The sequence below is a fragment of the Dermochelys coriacea genome, chromosome 6 (assembly GCF_009764565.3).
Source record: "Dermochelys coriacea isolate rDerCor1 chromosome 6, rDerCor1.pri.v4, whole genome shotgun sequence".
NCBI classification, from domain to species: domain Eukaryota; kingdom Metazoa; phylum Chordata; order Testudines; family Dermochelyidae; genus Dermochelys; species Dermochelys coriacea.
In genome coordinates this window covers 79844646-79869652 of record NC_050073.1, presented here as the reverse complement: position 1 = coordinate 79869652, position 25007 = coordinate 79844646, and the positions used below count along the sequence as shown (strand labels likewise).

General features: G+C 37.8%; 1 protein-coding gene across 1 annotated transcript in view; it reads right to left on the bottom strand.

Moving 5' to 3' along the window:
• AKAP6 (A-kinase anchoring protein 6) overlaps positions 1-25007 on the bottom strand; it is a 391946-nt gene that overhangs the window by 50796 nt on the left and 316143 nt on the right. Inside the window, 1 exon segment of the mRNA XM_038407981.2 lies at positions 21493-21717. Within this exon segment, the coding sequence (XP_038263909.1) occupies positions 21493-21717 (225 nt within the window).

The following is a 25007-nucleotide window of genomic DNA, read 5'->3' as shown; positions in this document are numbered from 1 at the left end:
AATCTTTCAGGAAAAATAAATAAACGCTATACTCATAAAATGACATAGTTTAATTCAATGTTTAATTCAATGCTGATCTAGAAAATCAAAATAAAGAAAAAATATATTACTTAGAAGAACCATTAGAAATGATGGGCCATATGTTTTACTCCTGAGGAAAAATGTGCAGCAGGGAAGTGCAGTGGTCCTCTTTAAAATCTTTACAAAGGCTTCTTGTGATTATAACAATCCTAAGGTATTTCTTACACTGAAATTAAAATAGGAATACTGAAGTAATAATATCTGTGTTCAAAATTATAAATATTTAATAGCAACCACTGTATTTCATCAGAAAGATCCAGTGCAACGGAGGAATACCGTTTGCGCTTCATCATGCAATTCAAACCAATGAACAAGCCTTGTTTTTACCAAATAGTTGAGGCCAGGAAATGTTGCATATACTCTAGAAACCTGTACCATTGCATTGGAAACCCCCTATGATAATAATACAAGTAGTGCATCGCCTGTGCCGCAATTAAGGGACACGTTTCCCCAATTCTGAAGAACAATGGTTGGCTACTTTTCTGTGCAGTATAGGGTCAGGTATGGGGTTTTCAAGTGCTATTGCCTACAAACACCCCTCCCCTATGGACACTCCATGTTGCATCAGGATTGTATTAACTTGTGATGTTTTTTTACAGTAATTGTTATGAGGTTTGGGGGCACATAGCCTGGACATCTATGAGGAAGAGTCCTCAGCCTCGCACTTGACCATGTACCCTTTCATGGCATGCTGTGAATCTAATATATGATTCCCAAATGGCACTTATGCTACTCATGGCATTATACTATGTATGTAATAATGTATTTCGTGCATGGAGTTTTCCCAGATAATTTCAATTGTAACTTGCCAACAACATCTGTTTTCCTCTGCAGGATGCCACAGATGAATGTGTATGACCCTCTGAGAAAATCTCAACTATCATTTGAGCATTTTTGTTTCTCTTAAGGAACAGGTATTTTGTTTTTAATTTTCTGTTTTTTTAAAGTAAAATAAACTCATCACAACTTTCAGAGCAGTCCACAAGTGCCAATGGTTGAAAAATATTGATAATTAAGCTGGAGATCCCCTTCTAAACTTGAATAACAAAACAATACTACTCTTTTAAAAATAAGTTAAGCTTCTGCATTATTAGATTGCTTTAAAAAAGGAAGCGAAGTGATGTACATCAAAACAGTATTTGCCCTCCAGAAGCATTTGTGCTTGTGCAATGACCCTAAGCCGAAGGACTGGAGCAAAATAGTGGTGCAGATATCTAGAAATATATATTTTTCTTTTGCCTACTGATAGCGGGCAAGTGATTTTTTTAATCAAAGCCTTCAAAAGAAATGATTATATCCACAAACATAGCTGAATTACTAATCTACTGACACAATTTGATTGTTCTAACAGTTAACAGATTGCTTATTAATCAACAAGGGTAAACAAGACAATGCAATCTCATTTAGAGCGCAAGTTTTAATGCCTAAAAGTATTTGTGTTCAAATGTTAATCCCAATAAGGCTTCATTAGAAGACGTCTTAAAATGATTAAGTGCATTTCATTGTAAAGTACACTGAGTAGTATATCAGCAGGTGGACATTTCATACAGATGTTCCACTTATTGATATAATGCATTCTATAGCTATTTAAATTACCCCAACTCTGTGATAGCTGGAATTCCATTATTTCTGTAATGAAAGAACTCTGTACCTTTAATATTTCTGAATTTTAAATAGGTGAATGACAAATTCCCAAACCACTATTTATGGCAAAATATGACCAGGAATTTTATTATTCAATTTAGACCAGTGCTGTATTTTCACTTAAGTTTCCTGAACTTGCCCTTATTTGTTTTCCTAGGATTCATTACTATATACCTACACAGCTCTTGATGTAATCAAATGTCTGATGTATTTCCTTTCTGATGCTGTTCATTAGCCTAATATTACACCAGAAAAAAAAATCTAGGTACAAATAAAATGGAAGATCATACTTAACACTGCAAAAGCAAAGAAACTGAACATAATGGTGGCTTTTATGAGCTAGCTTCTGCTCTCAGTTAAACTGGTGAAAAACTGAATAAACTCCACTGAAGCTGAGAATCTGGCCCCATACCCTTAATTCATCCTTTTACCTTGATGTACCTAATGATGGCATCCCCTACAATGTTGGATGCTATAACACTCCTGTTACAATCCCATATAATATGATAAACTGAGGACCATTCCCATTCATAAACCAAAATATGTGGGCTATAATAAGATCTGTACATTGTATTATTTGCAAGCAGAGATACAGGAACAAATTCATCTCTCATTTACATCAGTTTTCCACCAGCATAATAACATTAACTTCACGGAAGCTATTCTTGATTTACATGGGTGTTACAATACAATTCAACCATGGTAGTTTTGTTTCAACTTTATTATATGTTATGATTAATATTAAAAGAGGATGAAACACTCATTTCTAACAAGGAAAAGAATTACTGTAATGACTCTTGTAGAGCTAGAAGACTTAATCAGGTAAAGGCACACAAATAATGTCTAAAACGGCAGGCTACCATGAATCCAAAGGGGGTATTTATGGTCTGTTACGTATCGTGCTAAATGATCATTATCTGTATCTTTGACATGAAAGCTCACAGTGTCCCATACTATCCATATTTTGCAACTATTGAACTGGAATTGTCATGTGAAAAATTGTGAATACAGTGATTGTGCACAGACAGTTCTCATTTCCAAATCTTCACCAGTTATTTCATTTTACGTTTTTAAATGGTATAATTCTATATTTTGAGATATTAGCCTCTACAAAAACCTCATAATTAACAAAGCCATTACTTAACTAAAGAAAAGCCAAGAGGATCAGGATTTTCAGACACAGGAGTCTAAAGTGCATGAACCTTAAACTCTAAGACCATTTTTAGGCACCTGCCTGACTTTCAAAAGTGGTGAACATTCCATCGCTCTGATTGCCCTCAGTGGGAACTTTTGGTGCTCAGCAGTTTAAAAAGTCAGGCAGATGCCTATTTATAGAATTAGGAGGCTTGCTTTAGGCTCCGTTTGAAAATCTAGGCTGAATTGTCCCAATAAGGTAAACTATGTTTTGCAATATAGATAGAGAGGTCTGGTGAATATATAGTAAATATTACAATGCAGTGTTTATTCAAACATATTTCCTGTACATCACAGCAGAACCCTGGAGATCTTTCTTCTCTCGGCATAACCCTATGTTTAGTGCTTTGTGACTGTCAACCTGACAGCTGAAAAGGGCTGGATTGCTCTCCTTTCATAGCCTGCTAATAGCACACCATAAATCATCTGGAAGGGCCACTGCTGAATTACATCAAAGACTGCTTCCATCCCAAGGGCCAAGAGTATTGTCTAGGCAGAACCTAGTGCCCAGGATGGTTCTGGGACAAGGGGTTGAACCATGTACTCTCACACAGCATGGTGGAATACTACTGCTTGGCTACTACGGCCCTGATTCTGCAAGGTACTTAAGCACATGCTGAACTTTAAGCATGTGAGGAGTCCTCTTAAATTCAATGGAACTATGCACATACATTAGGCACATGTTTAAGTTCCTTGCTGAACTGAGGCCTAAGCAATATTTTTCAACAACTGGATATTCTTCCTTTAAGTCCAAAAATGAAACAAAAAAATAGAGTGTGAAGTTTATTAAGGAACCTATTAAATACAAAGTTTATTTTGCCATTGACCAGTACATCAATCTAGTCCAATGTTTATCTGTAGAGCAGAGAGATTGCTAGACAATGGCACAAAATTGATAAGCTGAAATAGTTCACAAATGATAAAATTCTCATATCACAAAATCATAGAAATGTAGGACTGGAAGGGACCTCAAGAAGTCATCATGTCCAGTCCTGTGTGCTGTGGGAGGACCAAATAAATCTAGACCGTCCCTGACAGGTGTTTGTCCAAACTGTTGTTAAAAACCTTCAATGACGGGGATTCCACAACCTCCCTTGAAAGCATATTTCAGAACATAACTAGCCTTATAGTTATTTTTTTTCTTAATATCTAACCTAAATCTCCCTTGCTGCAGATTAAGCCCATTACTTTCATCTTCAGTGGACATGGAGAACAATTGAGCATCATCCTCTTTATAACAGCCTTATTTGAAGACTTATCAGGTCTCCCCTCAGTCTTTTCTCAAGATTAAACATGCCCAGTTATTTTTAACCTTTTCTCACTAGGTTTTCTAAACCTTTAAAACATTTTTTTTCCTGTTCTCTGGACTCTCTCCAATTATTCCACATCTTTCCTAAAGTGCGGTGCCTAGAATTGGACACAGTACTCCAGCTGAGGTCTCATCAGAGCCAAGTAGACTAGGACAATTACCTATGTCTTAAATACAACACTCTTGTTAATACACCCCAGAATATTAGCCTTTTTTGCAGCTGCATCACATTGTTGACTCATATTCAATTTGTGATCCACTATAACCCCTAGATCCTTTTCAGCAGTACTACCTCCTAGCTAGTTATTTCCCATTTTGTAGTTGTTCATTTGATTTTTCCTTTCAAAGTGAAGTACTTTGCACTTGTCTTTGTTGAATTTCATCTTGTTGAGTTCAGACCAATTCTCCAATTTGTGAAAAGTCATTTTAAATTCTATTCCTGTCCTCCAAAGGCCTTGAAACCCATCACATCTTGCTGTTATCTGCAAATTTTATAAGCATACTCTCCACTCCATTATCCAAGTCATTCATGAAAATATTGACTAGTACCAAACCCAGGACTGACCCCTGCAAGACCTCACTAAGATATGCTCCCTTAGTTTTTCAGCAAACCATTGATAACTGCTTTTTGAGTACGGTCTTTCAATCAGTTGCTCACCCACCTTATAGTTGTATCACAAAACTGTATTTCTAGAGCATCAATCTGAATTACTATATACAAAAATTTAGATGATTTTTGTAGCAAAATGATTAGACAATTTTTTCACATACTTTTAGTAAATACGGAAATTTCTTTGCATGAGGTCTTAATGCATTTCAGTCATTTTTGTCTTGCCTGTTTAAAGTTTTATTGACTTTATACTTATTAATATTGTAGTGTGTGGAAAAAAAGAAATCTCAGAAAATTCAAGGCCCAATCTAATTGAAAATACCTGAGGTCTCTGGAGTCAGGAAAGCTGTCTGAAGGGCCCATGGATGCTAACTTACATGTTTTCACTTTCTTTGTACTTTTAGGTACAGAGGAATTGCCATACCCAATCAGACTAGTGGTCTCTCTAATCCTGTATCCGGTCTCTGACAATGGGCAGTATTAGCTGCTTCAGAAGAATGTGCAAGAATACACTGAGGGCAATTATGAAATAACCATGAAATGGAAGCTCTTATGCAACCTTAATTCTAATGGTTGCTGGTGCTCTCAGTATAATGATAATACTAGTCAGAGTCACGTTTTCAAGTGGTGAACAAACAGCAGGAGCAAATGAACTCTGCAAAACAAAGGTGGGCCTGTTTCACCACTTTATATCTGCGTTAGGCCCATGTAACACCATAGATTTCAACAGAGTTGGCATAAGATTAGAATAATGACTGTGAAAAGTCTGACCCTTTTTTTTATGCAAATATCACTAATAATGAAAAACAGTGGAGGGACAGAAAGTTGGAACTATGACGTATCAACAGAATGCTTTCCATGAGATGACAGTGGCTGTCTGCTAGCTGGCTCCTACCGTCTGCTGTGCTACAGTTTGTATTTTAAAATTAACTTTGCATACTGCATGAAAATTGAAAATAAGAATTTCTATTAGTGAATGAAAAAGACAACCAATGGTAAGTAATTCCTCAAAATAAAAAAGCCAAATGCCATGGACTGGAAGTGAATGATGATTTGTCATCTTTTAAAGAAAATACTGGCAAACGCGGGTGTTTTAACTGATTTCAAGGTTAAAAGAAAATGTCACCTAATATAGGATCTCTGCTTAGTTGCAAATGGTGGGACTTAATCTATATTGAAGCTAAATATTCTATAAGTATGCAGTGAAGTGCAAAAAATAGCAATTGAAAAATGACATGATTAAATGGCACAACATGCAATCATTTGCTCTCAATTATATCAATGTATCTTCTTCATTTCAAGGAGTCAGGCAGAAATATTGTTTTTTAAATGCCTCTATTAAATTGGGCACCAATAATAAAATAGATGAGAGTCCTAATAAGCTCATTTATGTAACATACATCATACACCACAAAACTATTCTCTCCGAACGGGTTTGCACATAGATTTGTCTCCTGGTTGTCATAGTCTTGGCTATATTAAAAGATTTTAAAGGCATAATGCTGCCTGCAGGCCCATTCATTGGAAAACCTTTGTACAACTTTTCTGGTTCACCCTTGTGAAATCTTTAATGCTAATTATGGAAAAAGTATTGATATAATATCTTTGCTGTCACATTTTATTACGATGATGGACACAACAGAATCAGGGATTGACATTTTGGAAATATCATCTAATTGCAAGTCAGAAACACGGAATGACCGTTTAAAGTAGATTACAACTTCTTTCAAAAATAGTGAACTGGTTTCCTTTATTTAAAAGCCATACTTTTAATAGCATTAGGGGCCACTAAATTGCTATGCTAAACACATCTCTCTAGGATTCTCTGATCAGTGCAGTATTTCCTTAACAAGTTTGGAAATTGTTCACAACATTTCTTTAAAAAATATCCATATTTTCAATGCCAATTCCATATTTTTTTCCTGAGAGAGAGAGAGAGATAAGAAATCAACTGCCATCCAAGTATTTTAAGATAAATATTTCATTTTGTAAATTCAATCTACCTGTGTGTGTATCACCATGATATCTGAGTGTGTTGGGTTTAATTTTAATTCAATCAGATCACGGACATGTAAAAAGATACACAAAGAAATTTGTGTTGAAATCATTTGCAAACAACAATTAAAATTAAAACAGCATTTTTAGGGACCAAAAGCAGCACCTGTATTCCTTCCAACTTGTCTCCTGAAGTACAGTGTATGAAATAAAATACACGATTGAATCTAGAATTGATGCTTCTCTTAGGCTTATTCCATGAAAGCTGTTATTATCTCTGTATGGCATTCTTTAATTTATTTGTGCCACTCCTTATGCTGGGTTAAGTACTTTTCCATATATTTATTTTTAAGAAGATAGTTCACTGGCCTGGTACTTAGTTCATATTCACATGTAATTAGTAATACATAATATACTTCTTCTAAATTAAAAACACTATTAACATTCCAGACATATAAAACAATATGAAGATTAAGTTACTCTAAAGGAAATGATAATAGCTTACAGATTGCTTTTATCATTACTAAAATGCTGGTATCTATTACAGTGTCTCCCTGGAATAAAGAATGCACTTTTGGCAATAATCTGTTAAAAAAGTGTCCATTATTGTTCAGATGCTGCTATCTAAAGTCTAAACTAGTCTGCAATTACAGAAAGGTAACTTTTAACAAAAAAAGAAAAATGGTGTTGGATGCAAATGTAGCGTTGCTACTAAAGTATGAAACACTTTCTGAAGCCTTATTTTTTCCTTCTGTGTGAGAGGAGAAGGCATTCATTAGAATTCATTTTCACATTAAAAGATTTTAGAATTTATTCACAACACACACTGATTTGTTGGTTAAATTGGCTCGATGTAGCCATTTCCAAATAATTTGTGGGGAGGAAGGGAGGTGATGGAAAAAGCCATCTTCCCTATTATGGCGCTTTTTGCATGTCCAGACTCTTCCAGTTTCATTTCAAAAGATTCTCCTTCCAATGAAAATGGGAGAAATTTTGAAGTATGTAGTGGAAAATGTTACATTTTTGGCAAAATATTCTAAAGAAATAGAGACAGCATCAGAAGGGCAAGATCAGGGCATGAATATTAGCGCTATGTACATCTTTTGTAATGAAACCTGAAAACCACATTATATTCACCTGGAGGCATCTGGCATTACAAATCTGAAACTTGAGCTAGGTTTACTAACCAGTTCATCATGGTTTGCAAAACTTTCAGCAAACCTGGATCAAGTTTCAAGAGAAGAACTTCAGGTTCAGGTGAAAATCTTCAAAATTCTGAAACCGAGAAGAATGCAGTGGGTTAAGCTGCATTTTGGTTTGAGTTTTGAGTTAAATTCAAAACTTGAACTGAAATGAAGGTCTCATCTCAACAAGCATCAGACTTAAGATACAAACAACCCCGCTATTGCTGTGAGTACTGTTTCAGATATCGAGTTTCATTCAACTTTAATGAAAAAGGTTTATGATGACTCATAGCATTTAGAACCCAGTATCCACCCGGAGATATACACTGTTTGTTTGTTTTTTAAAAAAAGATTTATATAGCTTGAGTGCATGGAAGTATGCCAATACCTGTAACAGTTAGGTCTATGCCAGATGTGGCTACTCTGACTACTCCTTCCCTTTCAGAGCTTTTAGGCTGGTATATTTTCCTTGTCTCTCTGAAATGGTCTTCATACATTCCAGGAGGCACTGAGTGCATCCTTCCCTTGAGAATGGCACAAGAAGAGCTTCCTGGTATTACTTCAGATGGGAAAGCAGTGTATAGAAAATAAACTGATTTAGTCTTTTTAGGGACTTGAGAGCAGGCAAGGAGGCAGGAAGGAGAAAATGAAAACAGCTAGAGTAGGGAAAAGATATTTCCTTTGGATTTTTGTCACACAGGTGAGGCAACTTTAAACCTAGGTTTAAACAAAAAGATAGCTTGGAAATAACATCATCCCCACTCCTAATAAATGATGTCCATGTCAGAGTCTGCTTAGGAATACTAGAGGCAGAGATATTGTTGTGCTTTCAACTGTTTATGAAGTGACAACAAGCACTCTTTTCAGGAATGTTGTTGCTAGTCTTATTGCAAAGAGTTAATCCATCTTAAATAAAAAGATGAATATTCAATTAAATGAAAATATTTTCTCTCTTTGTGTCTTATCTTGCCCATATTTATATACAGTTTTTTTCCCCAGGCTTCTTGAGCTCAGTCCTTAACAAAGCTCACAGGCTTCTATTTCTTTCATCAGAAGTAAACAAGAACCAAGCTAAAGAGAGCACCTTCTCTTTTCAACATCTTGTTTAGCAGAGAAAGGGAACAGGTGGTGTGAGGTGCTCCTCCATGTGATCTCTGATCCAGTAGAGGGAAAGTCTACTCTGAAATGTTTCCGCTCTACAGCCAGGTAGAAGCTATTTTCTTCTGTTTCTACTTGGAGGAGAAAGTTTAACTAGCAAAGGCATGGCCTGATTTTCCTGTACCTGGAAGTGAGAAGAAAGGTGGTCAAGAAGATATCCCTTATCTTGTTAGCATGTGTGTGCTGGGTGTGTGAGTTAGAGTAAAGGAGCCATAGGGTAGGAGTGAAGCAGAGTCAAAACTATGTTTTAGAAACAGACCGAGATTGGCCTACATTTAACTTTAACCTTTGATTATTTAAAATGTGAGGATCCGCAAAAAAAGAAAGCAATCCAGAAAATTCACGGGTCAGGATCCACAATCAAAACAGGTGTGGTGAAGGCTGCAGTCTCAGATAGGATTTTTATCCTTACATGGGAATTCATATGATTGTGGCGTTAAAAGGGAAAACCTAACTGAAGCACAAAGTGAGCTATCTCTTGAATAGCCATAATTAGAGCATTAACCTGTAACATGGAGATGTAAAAACCTCTATGCTTCTCAAGGGCAGTGGCAGAATCCCACATTTTTGGCAAAAATCATTCAGTATCTGTCTCATTATATTGTAATGTAACGTCACAAGACTGGGTGCTGACTTCCTTATTGTTTGCTATATAAATGTTGCCTTAGGATGGATGTCAAAAAAGCTCGTTTGGGTTTCCTCAGTGTTTTGTAAATGACACTCAGCTTATCTGCTTTTGAATCTGACCTTAATCAGGCAATTTTTCAAACAGTCCCATACTGGATGTCTTCCAGCTTGTTAAAGTTTAAGCCAATTACATCTAGGTAAAGGTTTTATCATCCATGAAAAGATTTGGGACTTTGGATAGCTCTTTATTGATAAAAATATTTAAACTATTACAACAGTTTTTTTTATCATTTTGATATGTAGAAAGGATTAAATTCTGCCTGAGTTCTGTTGATTTGGAAACTGTTTTGCATGCTTTTGTTACATCCACATTGAATTTCTGTAATTCTTTGTTTGCAGCTCTACCAGCAGCATTGTTACACAAATAGTAATGGATCCAGAATGAAATAGCAAAACTGATCGCTGGCACCTTTAGGAACAGTTCACGGATTTCTCAAATCTCAGCACTGGCATCCAACTTTCAACCAGAGTTAAAATTTGTATTTGACCTGATGGATCTCAATTGTTTGTCTAAAGTCTCACATCTTGGGTCCCTTACTTTTTTGTAAATCCATGTTGCTGGCTTTTCCTTTTAAATAAAAATTTGATTGTGACTATAATTTTATGGCTTATCCAAACATGGCTTAAGCTTTATCCATGGGCTTTTATTTAACTGAATTGTTTTTAAGATTTGCAATATTGAATGTTGAGCAACACTTCCAGATAGTTATAATGAAAAGCACCATACAAAGTGATTGACTGATTCACTAACTGATGATTAATTATCCATTGCTATCTGTGTTGTTTCAATGAAAAGTTTAGTTGCTTTAGAGCTGGAGAGCAAAGAGACAGTCCTAAGCCATAAATTAAGAAATATTTATGTGACAATATCTGGCATGCTCAGTCACAAATTCAATGAAATATTCCCATCGTCAGTGATTCAGAGGTACAAATACTACCGGCAGCTGGTAGGTCACTATCTTTACATAAAAAACCTGTATGCAAATAGACACAAACACTGCTAGCTGTGAAATACAGCATTACATGGACATTCAAGAACTCTTAATGAGAAAATGTTAGCCAACATTTTCAAATACAAATGACCTATTTTTCAGAAATGCTGTTCATCCACCAATTCCACTGAAATCAGTGGGAGCGACAAGTTTACTCACCTTGAAAATCAGGCTACATTTTATTTTCAGTGCCTGAATGTTTAGGAGCCTAATTTTAGGAATCAGGTTTATAAATTTTGTCCATTATTTATTGGTTTACATAAAATTAGATTAGAAAACTCTAAGAAATGTGGCATTATTGACAACTCACCTCAGCACGTGCTCCGATATAATCATCAAGAAGAAGGGGGGGCACTTTCTAAGGTTGGCTGGCAACAAGCAATAGCAGTTTGTTCACTGCTGCTTGAGTGGCTTTTGAGACAGAGGAACTCCAGCAAGTTCAAGCTTTCCCTTGAATACACTGGCTGTGAGGTGAGACCATCTATACTGTCTTTTTGGCTCATGATGGATCATTTATCTTGAACTGAACCCTTGGATGAGTTTTGTTATGAAATACGGTGAATATATGATAAAGTAATTAGATTCCCCCCATCTTTGGGAAGGGATTTTTTTGGGGGAAAGCAACATACTTTTATCAATATAAGGTCAATCCCCTTTGCTAGCCAATAATTCACACAGTTCTCTGCACTCACCATGCTCATATAATAAGATTTACAAAAAACTGTCGCATTCCCCTCCCCATTTTTACTCCTCATCCCTTCCTGCCCCAGGTCTCTCCTGACCCTCAAAATTGTTATTCATCCCCAGATTGCCTTTCCCAGGTGTAGGCAACACCATTAAGCTAGGAAATCAGTTTTGCCAAGTCACACAGCTTAATTGTGAGTCTCATGATATTTAGTCTGTTTGTTAAAGTCCCAGTGCCTAGAGCTATGTGTTTATATGAGAATCTCCTGTTTCATTAAAAACGAGTATGTTTCTGGCCCTTGTGATTGCAGAGAAAAGGTTGAAAAGGTGAACCCTAACAGCTCAAAACCCAGAAGAGCAATAAAAAAAACCCCAAATTTATATTTTTTTAAAAAATTTCATTATTTTTGAGGTTCTAATTCATGAGTTTTATAATGGTTGGGCTTAGCAATAGTATGAAATAAATTAATAAGAATGTTAATGCTCAACAACATAAAACACCCCTAGCTAACCTATATCCTCTTCTTTGTATACAAGGAACCTGTCAATAGAACTCTCCACCCCCTAACAGGCTGGACTAATCGGTGTTTGCAAGCTCACTTAACATCACTGTTGATCAGCCAGTAAGTGTCACTATACACTGAAATGAAGCTCATTCTTCTCATTTGGGAGCTGAGTGTGAAAAATGTTTGCATCAGCCTCTGGCCCCTGCAAGCTGATGGAGGGAGTGATTGAGTATGCTGGGTTTCCAATACAGTTGTACCTAGTGCTACGTACAGAATACTGAGCTGACCAGAATATATAGGACTTTTTGTTGCTGTGAAAAATGTAGAACAAAATAATCACACAATATAGCAAATGATGACAGTAGCTAGCACTCATTCTGATAATAATGAAGGAAAACTGAAAAATCGTATCCAGCACAAATTGAACTTTAAATCAAAACAAATAGCAACACAAGAAACAGTCTTTCTTTACCACATAAGGACTCTATTGAGAGGCAACCTAGAGACAGGAAGGATGGCCTTGTGGTGAAAGTAAAGTCCTCGGAATTGGAACAGCTGAGATCTAGCTTTGACTCTGCCATAGACCTTCTGGGAGAGCTTGGAGAAGACACTTAATTTCTTTGTGTTTCAATTTCCCCATTTCTAAAAAGGGGGGGAAACAATACCTACCACAAAGGTTTAGCGAGGCTTCATCATTCACTAATGTTTGTGCAGCCCATACGGGTCTGTAGGTGGACAGTGCTATAAAAATATTCTGTATTATTACAGTACAGCAGTATTCCAAAAGAAAATGTGAAGCCGCACATTAATAAAAAGAACACCTACGTTAATGCAGAACCAAAATCAATTTTCATAACAGAAAAATAAGTCCAAGTAATTGTCTGCTAGGGAATGAAACGTCTTCCCATACATACCATCGTGTTCCCATCCTATGTCCTCATCATGTTTACCTATAGCATTCAACCTTTTCTTCAAATGAAAAGGGAAAGGAAAACAACTGCAAAACGAAATAACTTTTCCCTGTACCATATGTACAATTTAAAATGTAAGGCCATAGAATAAAAATCAAAAGCACCGTTGTGTTTATTTTATTAACAGGATTATTTCTCTGTATGCAGTAGCTATATGTATAATCTGCATAGGACAGGTTTCAGAGTAGCAGCCGTGTTAGTCTGTATTCGCAAAAAGAAAAGGAGTACTTGTGGCACCTTAGAGACTAACAAATTTATTAGAGCATAAGCTTTCGTGAGCTACAGCTCACTTCATCGGATGCATTTGGTGGAAAAAACAGAGGAGAGATTTATATACACACACACAGAGAACATGAAACAATGGGTTTATCATACACACTGTAAGGAGAGTGATCACTTAAGATAAGCCATCACCAACAGCAGGGGGGGGAAAGGAGGAAAACCTTTCATGGTGACAAGCAGGTAGGCTAATTCCAGCAGTTAACAAGAATATCAGAGGAACAGTGGGGGGTGGGGTGGGAGGGAGAAATACCATGGGGAAATAGTTTTACTTTGTGTAATGACTCATCCATTCCCAGTCTCTATTCAAGCCTAAGTTAATTGTATCCAGTTTGCAAATTAATTCCAATTCAGCAGTCACCTCGTTGGAGTCTGTTTTTGAAGCTTTTTTGTTGAAGTATAGCCACTCTTAGGTCTGTGATCGAGTGACCAGAGAGATTGAAGTGTTCTCCAACTGGTTTTTGAATGTTATAATTCTTGACGTCTGATTTGTGTCCATTCATTCTTTTACGTAGAGACTGTCCAGTTTGGCCAATGTACATGGCAGAGGGGCATTGCTGGCACATGATGGCATATATCACATTGGTAGATGCGCAGGTGAACGAGCCTCTGATAGTGTGGCTGATGTGATTAGGCCCTATGATGGTATCCCCTGAATAGATATGTGGACAGAGTTGGCAACGGGCTTTGTTGCAAGGATAGGTTCCTGGGTTAGTGGTTCTGTTGTGTGGTGTGTGGTTGCTGGTGAGTATTTGCTTCAGATTGGGGGGCTGTCTGTAAGCAAGGACTGGTCTGTCTCCCAAGATCTGAGAGAGCGATGGCTCGTCCTTCAGGATAGGTTGTAGATCCTTGATGATGCGTTGGAGGGGTTTTAGTTGGGGGCTGAAGGTGATGGCTAGTGGCGTTCTGTTGTTTTCTTTGTTGGGCCTGTCCTGTAGTAGGTGACTTCTGGGTACTCTTCTGGCTCTGTCAATCTGTTTCTTCACTTCAGCAGGTGGGTACTGTAGTTGTAGGAATGCATGATAGAGATCTTGTAGGTGTTTGTCTCTGTCTGAGGGGTTGGAGCAAATGCGGTTATATCGTAGCGCTTGGCTGTAGACAATGGATCGAGTGGTATGATCTGGATGAAAGCTAGAGGCATGTAGGTAGGAATAGCGGTCAGTAGGTTTCCGATATAGGGTGGTGTTTATGTGACCATCGCTTATTAGCACCGTAGTGTCCAGGAAGTGGATCAACCTCAGCCTGGACCAGTCCACACAAGAGATCCATATGCTCTAATAAATTTGTTAGTCTCTAAGGTGCCACAAGTACTCCTTTTCTTTCTGCATAGGACAATACATTTCCTTTAAGAAACAATGGTTTATGTACTGTAGTGAACAATGGTAATAAGGTTAATCTCATAGTTCAGTGGAAAGTAAGTTAAACGAAATGCTAGCAGGTTTACCTACTAGTGGCATAGTTAATGTTTCTGAAAATGTTTTCTCTCAAATATATGGATTATACATTGTAGTATTGTTAATTATATCCATTTTCTTTTTTATACAGTCCCCCCAGGAGGTTAGTGGAGATTGGAAAACTTACTAAAAGTGGATTTCAGATTTAATGAGACATAGATGGTTTTAATATATATGACAAAGTGATGTTCTCTTACCATATTTTATATGTACTTATTTTTATACTCTAATGGCTCCCATTTTGAAAATAAATAATTTGATGTTCATATAGTGTAATTAATAGCGAATCAATTATGTAATGAGGTGCTCTGGTTACATCATAGGTAATAGTGCCACATTGTTTAATATCATTAGATCTCTTTGCATGACATTATGTGTAATTTTTGAATAAAAGGTTTATTTCATTTTGAAAAGTTGTATGTGCATTACAGATGCAGGGACTAGTGTACAAGTGTCTATATATACTATGGCTTTGTGAACTTATTTCAGAGTAGCAGCCGTGTTAGTCTGTATTCGCAAAAGGAAAAGGAGTACTTGTGGCACCTTAGAGACTAACAAATTTATTTGAGCATAAGCTTTCATGAGCTACAGTTTAGACTCCTAAGTCCATAGTTAGGGACTGAAATAAATTATTTTATTTCCAATTGAAATGAGCGCTCAACTATTTCTATTAACAACTATTACTGTGAAGGTTTGCAGGTCCATCTACAATATTTCATCTCCATCAAATTCAATTGTAAAACAAAAATAATAAGCATGATGATTTGTTTTTGTCCACTGCCAGAAAATTGTCAAACAAATAACCAAACAGTATGTGACTCCTAACCCAGGTCTACAATTTCACTCGATGACATCTTTGAAACACCGAGAATTCCAGAAAATGCCAAAACTACATTGTCTGGCTATACCAAAAGAAGGACAGGAGACATTTGACATGGATTTAATCAGGCCGCAATTTTATTATTAAATGCCTGGGACTACCCGGCAGATAAAAGAGTACAGTATAGATAACCCCCTATTAATTACCTGCTCCCCCTTTTTTTCAATTGAGGTCTCTCCAGCAAATCCATTGCCCGGACCTTACCACCTCCTTCCCTCGTATGAAGGTTAAGGTGGGCTATAATAATGGGGGGTTGGCTCCCTGCCATACCAATCATAGCAGTCCCCAACCCCGCTCCCCTGTTTGTTCCTTTAAAGAACACCTCTTTTTAAGTCCTTTGCCAAGCCATGTATACCTTCCCTGTGGAGTACCTGCACTGGACATCTGCCCTACAGGATTAAATAATGAGTTGCGACATATAGCCTACCACCCTTCATGCTAGGCATGAACAAAGCCCCTGCTGAATCCACCATTGGGGATGGTGTAAAAATCCCAACTGCACCTAGGCCGATATGGTGGTAAGGGGAAAAATTCCTTTCCAGCACCCCTGAAAAAAGGGACAGCTTGCGTAATGCCCACAGCAGGTCTTGACCAAACCTGGTATTTCACCACCTAAAGGGGAGGGAGGGTGGGTGCTGCCTCAGCCTGCTCTGTATAAAAAGGAGGCTTCAGGCACAGGGCTGCCCCTTTAAACCCTTCATTCCCAGGGGATGAGTCAGTGACCATGCTGACCCTTTTGCAGCCGTTTTCATCTTCCCCCTCCCCCAGCCATAAAGCACAGTTCCCTTCATTCTGCAACCCAGACACCTCCCCTCAAAGTGTGGTGCGGTCATTGCTATAAACTTCTCAACAATCTTCCTCAAAACAGGAACATTCAAGGCTTGGCTATAACTGCTGAGATTATCAATTTCAGTATTCATTTCTTGAACATTAGTCCAACAGTCACTTCCTTCAGAGTCGCTCGCATCCTGTCCCACTAAAAAGAACAGGAGTACTTGTGGCACCTTAGAGACCAACAAATTTATTAGAGCATAAGCTTTTGCGGGTTACAGCCCACTTCATCGGATGCATAGAATGGAACATATAGTAAGAAGATATATATATATCTTCGTTTCCAGCATCCCATATATATCTTCTTACTATATGTTCCATTCTATGCATCTGATGAAGTGGGCTGTAGCCCACAAAAGCTTATGCTCTAATAAATTTGTATACATATACACACCCACACACAGAAGGTGGAAGTTGCCATACAAACTGTAAGAGGCTAATTAATTAAGATGAGCTATTATCAGCAGGAGAAAAAAACTTTTGTAGTGATAATCAAGATGGTCCATTTAGATAGTTGACAAGAAGGTGTTAGAATACTTAACATGGGGAAATAGATTCAATATGTGTAATGACCCAGCCATTCCCAGTCTCTATTCAAACCCAAGTTAATGGTATCTAGTTTGCATATTAATTCAATCTCAGCAGTTTCTCGTTGGAGTCTGTTTTTGAAGCTTTTCTGTTGCAGAATTGCCACCCAAACTAAAGTGAGACTCAGTAAGCTGTCTACCATCTGGAAGAGTGCTGCTGATTGAGACTTCATGGATATTGCAGAAGAGATGCCCTTGTCACCCTTACCTCAGCAATGGTTTAAGATTTCTAAAACCCTAAAATTTCTTATTTCGTCTTTCAAAGATCATCCATAGAGCAAGATGACCTGCGAGATGACACTGAGGAGGTGGTGCTTTGGAGCTAACATACTCACAACCATGAACACAAGACAATGTGTTGTTGTTGTCCAACCAAGCTGGAGCTTCATTAACACAAACATACTCCCTCACAAACTGGTAATGGAACAATAAAATATGTCCTTCATACTAACAGTAGCAAAGGTGAGTCCCGGCCTCCAGCTGAAGGAGGTAATGGTCTGAATATGACAAAGATGTAAATTGCATCCCCTGTCACCAGTCCCAGGCTCAAGACTAGATTGTGGTCAATCTCATAGTGGGTGTTTCTATCTCTACCTATCTATAGTCAAAGGTTTCAGAGTAGCAGCCGTGTTAGTCTGTATTCGCAAAAAGAAAAGGAGTACTTGTGGCACCTTAGAGATATTCTTGTTAACTGCTGGAATTAGCCTACCTGCTTGTCACCATGAAAGGTTTTCCTCCTTCCCCCCCCTGCTGTTGGTGATGGCTTATCTTAAGTGATCACTCTCCTTACAGTGTGTATGATAAACCCATTGTTTCATGTTCTCTGTGTGTGTGTATATAAATCTCTCCTCTGTTTTTTCCACCAATGCATCGATGAAGTGAGCTGTAGCTCACGAAAGCTTATGCTCTAATAAATTTGTTAGTCTCTAAGGTGCCACAAGTACTCCTTTTCTTTTTGCGAATACAGACTAACACGGCTGCTACTCTGAAACCTGTGATTATGCAAGGCACTGAATTTAGCCGTATAGAGTGGAAATCTGTCAACTTCATGAAAAAACTCGCACAGATACAGACAGACATCATCTTCCTCTCCAAATGCAAACAGATGGACATCATACCGAAAGGACTGAAGGTAAAAAATCCATTATAATCTACATACCACACAGACTATGCTGACAGCTTGTGCCACACACTCTCAAGGAAACTGCGGAACCACCTGATCAACATCCTCTACAGCAAACAGGGAAAGATTAAGAATGAGCTCTCAAAACTGGATACTCTCATAAAGAACCAACCTTCCACACAAACTTCCTCGTGGCTGGACTTTACAAAAACTAGACAAGCCATTTACAAAACACACTTTGATTCTCTACAAAAGAAAAAGGACACTAAGCTATCTAAACTACTATATGCCACAAGGGGCCACAACAATGGTTCCCGTAACCCACCCAGCAATATTGTTAATCTATCCAACTATACTCTTAGCCCAGCGGAAGAATCTGTCCTATCTCGGGGCCTCTCCTTTTGCCCCTCCACCCCCACGAACATGATACAGTTCTGTGGTGACCTAGAATCCTATTTTCGACGTCTCAGACTCAAGGAATATTTCCAACACACCTCTGACCAACATATTAACCCACAGAGACCTTCCTGCCAACACTACAAAAAGAAGGATTCTAGGTGGACTCCTCCTGAAGGTCGAAACAGCAGCCTGGATTTCTACATAGACTGCTTCCGCCGACGTGCACGAGCTGAAATTGTGGAAAAGCAGCATCGCTTACCCCATAACCTCAGCCATGCAGAACACAGTGCCATCCACAGCCTCAGAAACAACTCTGACATCATAATCAAAAAGGCTGACAAAGGAGGTGCTGTCGTCATCATGAATAGGTCAGAGTATGAACAAGAGGCTACTAGGCAGCTCTCCAACACCACTTTCTACAAGCCATTACCCTCTGATCCCACTGAGAGTTACCAAAAGAAACTACAGCATTTGCTCAAGAAACTCCCTGAAAAAGCACAAGAACAAATCCGCACAGACACACCCCTGGAGCCAGGACCTGGGGTATTCTATCTGCTACCCAAGATCCATAAACCTGGAAATCCTGGACGCCCCATCATCTCAGGCATTGGCACCCTGACAGCAGGATTGTCTGGCTATGTAGACTCCCTCCTCAGGCCCTTCGTTACCAGCACTCCCAGCTATCTTCGAGACACCACCGATTTCCTGAGGAAACTACAGTCCATTGGTGATCTTCCTAAAAACACCATCCTAGCCACTATGGATGTAGAAGCCCTCTACACCAACATTCCACACAAAGATGGACTACAAGCCGTCAGGAACAGTATCCCCGATACTGTCACGGCTAACCTGGTGGCAGAACTTTGTGATTTTGTCCTGACCCATAACTATTTCACATTTGGTGACAATGTATACCTTCAAATCAGCGGCACTGCGATGGGTACCCGCATGGCCCCACAGTATGCCAACATTTTTATGGCTGACTTAGAACAACGCTTCCTCAGCTCTCGTTCCCTAATGCCCCTACTCTACTTGCGCTACACTGATGACATCTTCATCATCTGGACCCATGGAAAAGAAGCTCTTGAGGAATTCCACCATGATTTCAACAATTTCCATCCCACCATCAACCTCAGCCTGGACCAGTCCACACAAGAGATCCACTTCCTGGACACTACGGTGCTAATAAGCGATGGTCACATAAACACCACCCTATATCGGAAACCTACTGACCGCTATTCCTACCTACATGCCTCTAGCTTTCATCCAGATCATACCACTCGATCCATTGTCTACAGCCAAGCGCTACGATATAACCGCATTTGCTCCAACCCCTCAGACAGAGACAAACACCTACAAGATCTCTATCATGCATTCCTACAACTACAGTACCCACCTGCTGAAGTGAAGAAACAGATTGACAGAGCCAGAAGAGTACCCAGAAGTCACCTACTACAGGACCGGCCCAACAAAGAAAACAACAGAACGCCACTAGCCATCACCTTCAGCCCCCAACTAAAACCCCTCCAACGCATCATCAAGGATCTACAACCTATCCTGAAGGACGAGCCATCGCTCTCTCAGATCTTGGGAGACAGACCAGTCCTTGCTTACAGACAGCCCCCCAATCTGAAGCAAATACTCACCAGCAACCACACACCACACAACAGAACCACTAACCCAGGAACCTATCCTTGCAACAAAGCCCGTTGCCAACTCTGTCCACATATCTATTCAGGGGATACCATCATAGGGCCTAATCACATCAGCCACACTATCAGAGGCTCGTTCACCTGCACATCTACCAATGTGATATATGCCATCATGTGCCAGCAATGCCCCTCTGCCATGTACATTGGCCAAACTGGACAGTCTCTACGTAAAAGAATGAATGGACACAAATCAGACGTCAAGAATTATAACATTCAAAAACCAGTTGGAGAACACTTCAATCTCTCTGGTCACTCGATCACAGACCTAAGAGTGGCTATACTTCAACAAAAAGGCTTCAAAACAGACTCCAAGGAGAGACTGCTGAATTGGAATTAATTTGCAAACTGGATACAATTAACTTAGGCTTGAATAGAGACTGGGAATGGATGAGTCATTACACAAAGTAAAACTATTTCCCCATGGTATTTCTCCCTCCCACCCCACCCCCCACTGTTCCTCTGATATTCTTGTTAACTGCTGGAATTAGCCTACCTGCTTGTCACCATGAAAGGTTTTCCTCCTTCCCCCCCCTGCTGTTGGTGATGGCTTATCTTAAGTGATCACTCTCCTTACAGTGTGTATGATAAACCCATTGTTTCATGTTCTCTGTGTGTGTGTATATAAATCTCTCCTCTGTTTTTTCCACCAAATGCATCCGATGAAGTGAGCTGTAGCTCACGAAAGCTTATGCTCTAATAAATTTGTTAGTCTCTAAGGTGCCACAAGTACTCCTTTTCTTTTTATCTATAGTCAATAAACCTGATTCTTCTCTCACTTATACCAGGTATACGCCAGTGGGACTACTGACTTCAGTACAGCTACCCCTGCCTCAAGTGAGAGGAGACTCAGATCTCATGTCTATTAAACTAGGTGTTATACAACACATGAACTAAAGTGTTCAATATAGAGACTGCAATACACAATGTAATCATTTATACTGAAACCAAGTTTATAGTGAAGTAAAATAAAAGACACAAATTGCTTCGCAAATTCTGATGACGGAGAGCATCCCTTTGAAGTTTTACTGTAGAAAAATAACTTCTCCGTTAGTGTGCAACAGTACATTACATGAACACATTTTATATAAATGCAGGTATAAATGTGAATGTACGATTACATATATACATACATTCTATTATCTTTACCTGATATATATTTTATCTAACTATTACGAGAAATCTCGCTATCAAAACTATGATTTGTTTTATTACCTTAAAATATTGCAGTTGTTTTTCAGCAGTCATTGTTCCTTCATTTTCTTGTCTCAGACAGGAATTGAAGATGAAAAGCTCTGTATCTCTCAGCCACCCTTTCAGCTCTTTGATCCTGACCTCCAGCTGCCTTACCAGACTGCCACTTTCAGGTGAGAGCAGGTCACGTGGACCTGACCCACTGTGCCCTACCATTGTGTCTTGGATCTTCTCTCCTAGGGTTTTCTAATGCATTAAATAAAAAAAAACCCAGAGATTAATCTTATGTACCAAAACATATCACAGGTAAGTGAGCAACAAGAACCATCTGTTAGATGACCAGTAATATTTTTTCTAGTTATTACCAATATCAATCAATTTCATTCTTTGTATCCTTTATTCTCATTTAGGGCTCAATTTTCTCCTCGTTGAAGTCACTGGCAAAACTTTCTTAGACTTCAGTGGGAGGAAGAGCAGGACAAATGGATTTTTTCATAATAATTATGGACAAAGACGACAAAATTGTACTCATTGGATTAACTTTGTAAAGTGATCACCTAGGAACACTTGCCAATTGCTTAAGATAACTAAATAACTTTACCACATAGTAAGGATAGGAAATATTACAAATAATGAGCTAACCTTACCTAAAATCACAAGTTTTTAAGAATGGCCATAGTATATATTTTTAAAGTATGGATTCCTAGGATAAAGTTTTCAAACTTGGATGTCTAAACCTAGAATTGGGCCAAAATCTGGCCTAAATGGGTGGCCTGAATTTCAAAGGTGAACACCACCTACAGCTTCCAGTGAGATAGGAATTTCAGGTGCTCATAACCTCTGAAATTAGATAATTAAATATGGATTTAAGTACTTAACTTTCAGCATCAAAAAGTTTAAAAATTTTGGCCCAGAATAAACTTTCACCTATGACCATCAATTAAATTACTTTACTGTAGCTTTTCCAGACAGCTTTTATAGTAAAAGAAACACTAGCTAACATTTTCCGGAATGAGCATTCTGAGCATCACCAATGTGCTGAAGAGGCCAAGGATGGATTGTGCAGGGAGACTTAACTTCCCTTTCAGTATCTTAAAAGGCAATCCCTCAACATCACAGTGGAAGCATGTGGTTGCCTGCTTCTATTATGCCAAGCTGTGTTTCATCTAACCTGTAAAAGGCTGTCAGTCCAACACTTATTATAAGCACTAAATCTGTGCTATTGATTGTAGAATTTTGAATAAATACTGACAACCATATCCTATAAACTTTTGAATTTATAACTAGCAGGGCTTAATTGTTGTAACATGAAGATACAGTTTTAAAAGACCCTGTATATCTGTCTGTGAAAAATGTACCATCCCCATTCAGTGGGACATGATTTATTGTGGTGAATTAAGCCTCCAAAATTAAGCTTTAAAACACAAATAAAATTAGTTTAACAGACATTAATCTACTGTGTAACATTGTGTAAATAGTATCTTTAGGAGACCATAACTTAAAAACATGCATTCTTGGCAACACCCTTCTATTTTCATGGTGGAAATATTGATAATCTGAAGACTCTCAGTGGAATTAAGAGTTAGCTATTGTTTTTATGCTGTAACAAAAGTAGCAGCAGGAGGTGAAATCAATGCCCTTGGAGGGTAGGGTCACAAAAAAGAATTTATTGCCACTTTTTTGTTCTGGAACAGTTTGCAATCATAAATTCTTCATAAACAGAATACTTCAGAGAATGGTCCGTCTTCATAAATATACGACAGAGGACATCAATTTCATTTAATTCACAATTTGTGTCAGCACAGCAGATGCCAATGCCTGCCTTGATAGGGTTGTTTAATATGCAATTGAGACAGAGTAATATTCAGCACAGGGGACAAAATTTCACAGATTAAACTGTACGCACCACTGACATTTCATTCTAATGTATTTCGATTCCACACTGTTCACCTTAGATGAAAGTAATATTAAAAACCATATCCCTCTATTTTACCATTGTTAGAAGTTAAAATCTGTCTTTAATTTTTTTCATGCCAATTAAAATGTAATCATGCCAATTAAAACAGTGTGCCTAGTGTTGCTAGTTTCTGCAGAGGTTTTTATTAAATTAAACAAAACTCTATCCAATTCTGCTTATTATACATGAAATTGCATTTAGCAGGAAAACTGTATTTTTTATTTTTCTTGTAAATGCACAAATTGATTAAAAAAGTAATCTAAAATTATATTTTGATTTTAATGTGCTGAGAGATAAGGTTTTTAAGATGTATTTTAAAAAAGATGGGTAGTTTTTTTATTTACATTTTGAAAACTGATTTTAAGAAGGATTATACATTAGTTGCTTTCAAACTGTCTTTATATCCTATCAAGTGTAACCAGAGGTGTGGTACTGAGCTTGAATTAAATTGATTAAATGTGCTTCAAGTCACAAATGTCAACCAAGGTTTATAAATAGAATTATTTTTAAACAATTTAAATACAAATTGGTTGCCATAATTCTTCATTAGTTGAAAAAGCTAGACTGAGAACTTAGTAAATTCTGTTTTTTAAGAATTATAACACTGCTGTTCAATCATTTAAAAATGAATTTAGGAATGCTGCACATTACTTTTTAAACAAACTACTGGTAGGAGAAACAACTTTTTGTGACAATTGGTACATTCATAGACTCAAGTTGTTTGAAACAGCGGAACCGCACAGAAGAAAAAACATGTAAAATGGCTTTTGTATTACTACACAAGTTAAAATGACATAAGCCAATATCTAAGCTGACCCTGACAAGTTGTGTATGTAGCTTTATTTGCAATATATTAGAAATACCATTTTTAAAAGTAAGCATGAAAAAGTATGCTGTACAACTGTATTGTTAATATTACACATCTATAATTAATCATTTAAAGTAATTTATAAATTTATCTTGCCCTTGATTTGAAGTATAGGCAATTAAGTAGAGAAGTGGATAAAAAAATATAGTTTAACTTCTCCTCTCTCTTTCAGCTGTCTTACAACAGTTGGACAATAGTGTCTCCTGCACAGTGCCATCACTAGTCTCTGGGTAACAGAATCACTATATTGCTTTTTTTTTGCAAATTCTTGTATCTCACTCTTTGGCTGAGACCCAGCCCATCATAGTGTGAAATGAATTACATGAAACTTTTTTTGGCTTTTGTCAAAAGTGAGCTGAATACAGCAGCATGAAACATATCCTGGCTGCATTCTTAGAGTCAGATATTCAGATTTGTATCAAATTTGCATATTTGTTTTTGAGCCATAAATATCACCTGAAATATGTAGTAACAAGCCCACTTTTCATCTTAAGGGTATAGTAAATAGTTAAACAGTAGATGTCTCTAACATGTACCTTCAGAATAAATTCTATTAACATTCACTCAAGCATGACAGTCAGTGTATATCAGATATACTGTATTATAGTTGACTTGGTGCATGCCCATAATACACGGCATATTTTACTTACATTCTTTATGTATTAAAGAACTAAAATTATTAAAGTAAGACAGGTGACAAGCATGGAATAA